Here is an 843-nt window from a genome sequence, read left to right on the forward strand (position 1 = left end):
TAAAAGATATAAATACATTTTTTTACAGAATGAAATGTGTGACATGAAAATAAAAAATAAAACTGAATGCTGTATTTGTGGGTGGACTATTATGATTTTGCCCCTAGTTTGCTTCTATGTAGACTGCTTAATGTTTGCTTGGTGTATCAGTTTGTTTTATGTTATTTGTTCCAAATCATATGATTTGATTTATTTACTACTTGATATGAAGGTTTTTTCAACCATAACAAATACAAAATATGTTAAAGTTATTTCCTTTTTTTCTTTTTGGTTCAGTAGCTTTTCTGTCTGACATTAAAGTCACAGTGAAAGATATCTGTAATGAGACCATGTTTTGAAAATAAACATGGAAGTGTGTTTACTAGTATTATAAATTATTTTATAACAATCTGTATCTTTAAAAAAATAAGTGTTTTTAATATCCCTATCAAGATTTTTTTTCTTCTCAGAGCTAGTACATGATCAGCACTTATAGAACCACCAATCTTATGGTTTGCAAATTATTACTGAGCAGAAGGACAGCGGAGTGACAGATCCAGCCATACAAGCAGAGCTTCAGCGGGGTCACTCTCTCCACTGGATGGGAGTCACCTCCTCCAGCCCAGCATCCTGCCAACATGGAGGGGCATCCCCAGCACAAGGGAGCATCTCCCCATGTCCACCCACATCCATGCATGGGGGATCCATAGCTGGGGGGTCACCCTGCCGGTCCCCACACCCCCCATCTCCGAGCCAGCACCACTCGCAAACCATCCCGTTGATATCACCGACACCATCACCGCCAGTTCCCCCGACGACCCCTCCATCAATACCAAGTACTTTTTTATGTATTTCTTCCTCTTC

At 39.5% G+C, this 843-nt stretch overlaps 1 protein-coding gene across 1 annotated transcript in view; it reads left to right on the plus strand.

The window, feature by feature from the left end:
* The window catches only part of LOC119593168 (serine/threonine-protein kinase SIK3 homolog), a gene marked incomplete in the record, with an annotated part of 91,792 nt that overhangs the window by 72,788 nt on the left and 18,161 nt on the right, over window positions 1-843 (plus strand). Inside the window, 1 exon segment of the mRNA XM_037942140.1 lies at window positions 515-815. Coding sequence (XP_037798068.1) covers window positions 515-815 — 301 coding nt within the window.

Source organism: Penaeus monodon, chromosome 31 (assembly GCF_015228065.2).
Source record: "Penaeus monodon isolate SGIC_2016 chromosome 31, NSTDA_Pmon_1, whole genome shotgun sequence".
In the NCBI taxonomy this organism is placed as follows: Eukaryota; Metazoa; Arthropoda; class Malacostraca; order Decapoda; family Penaeidae; genus Penaeus; species Penaeus monodon.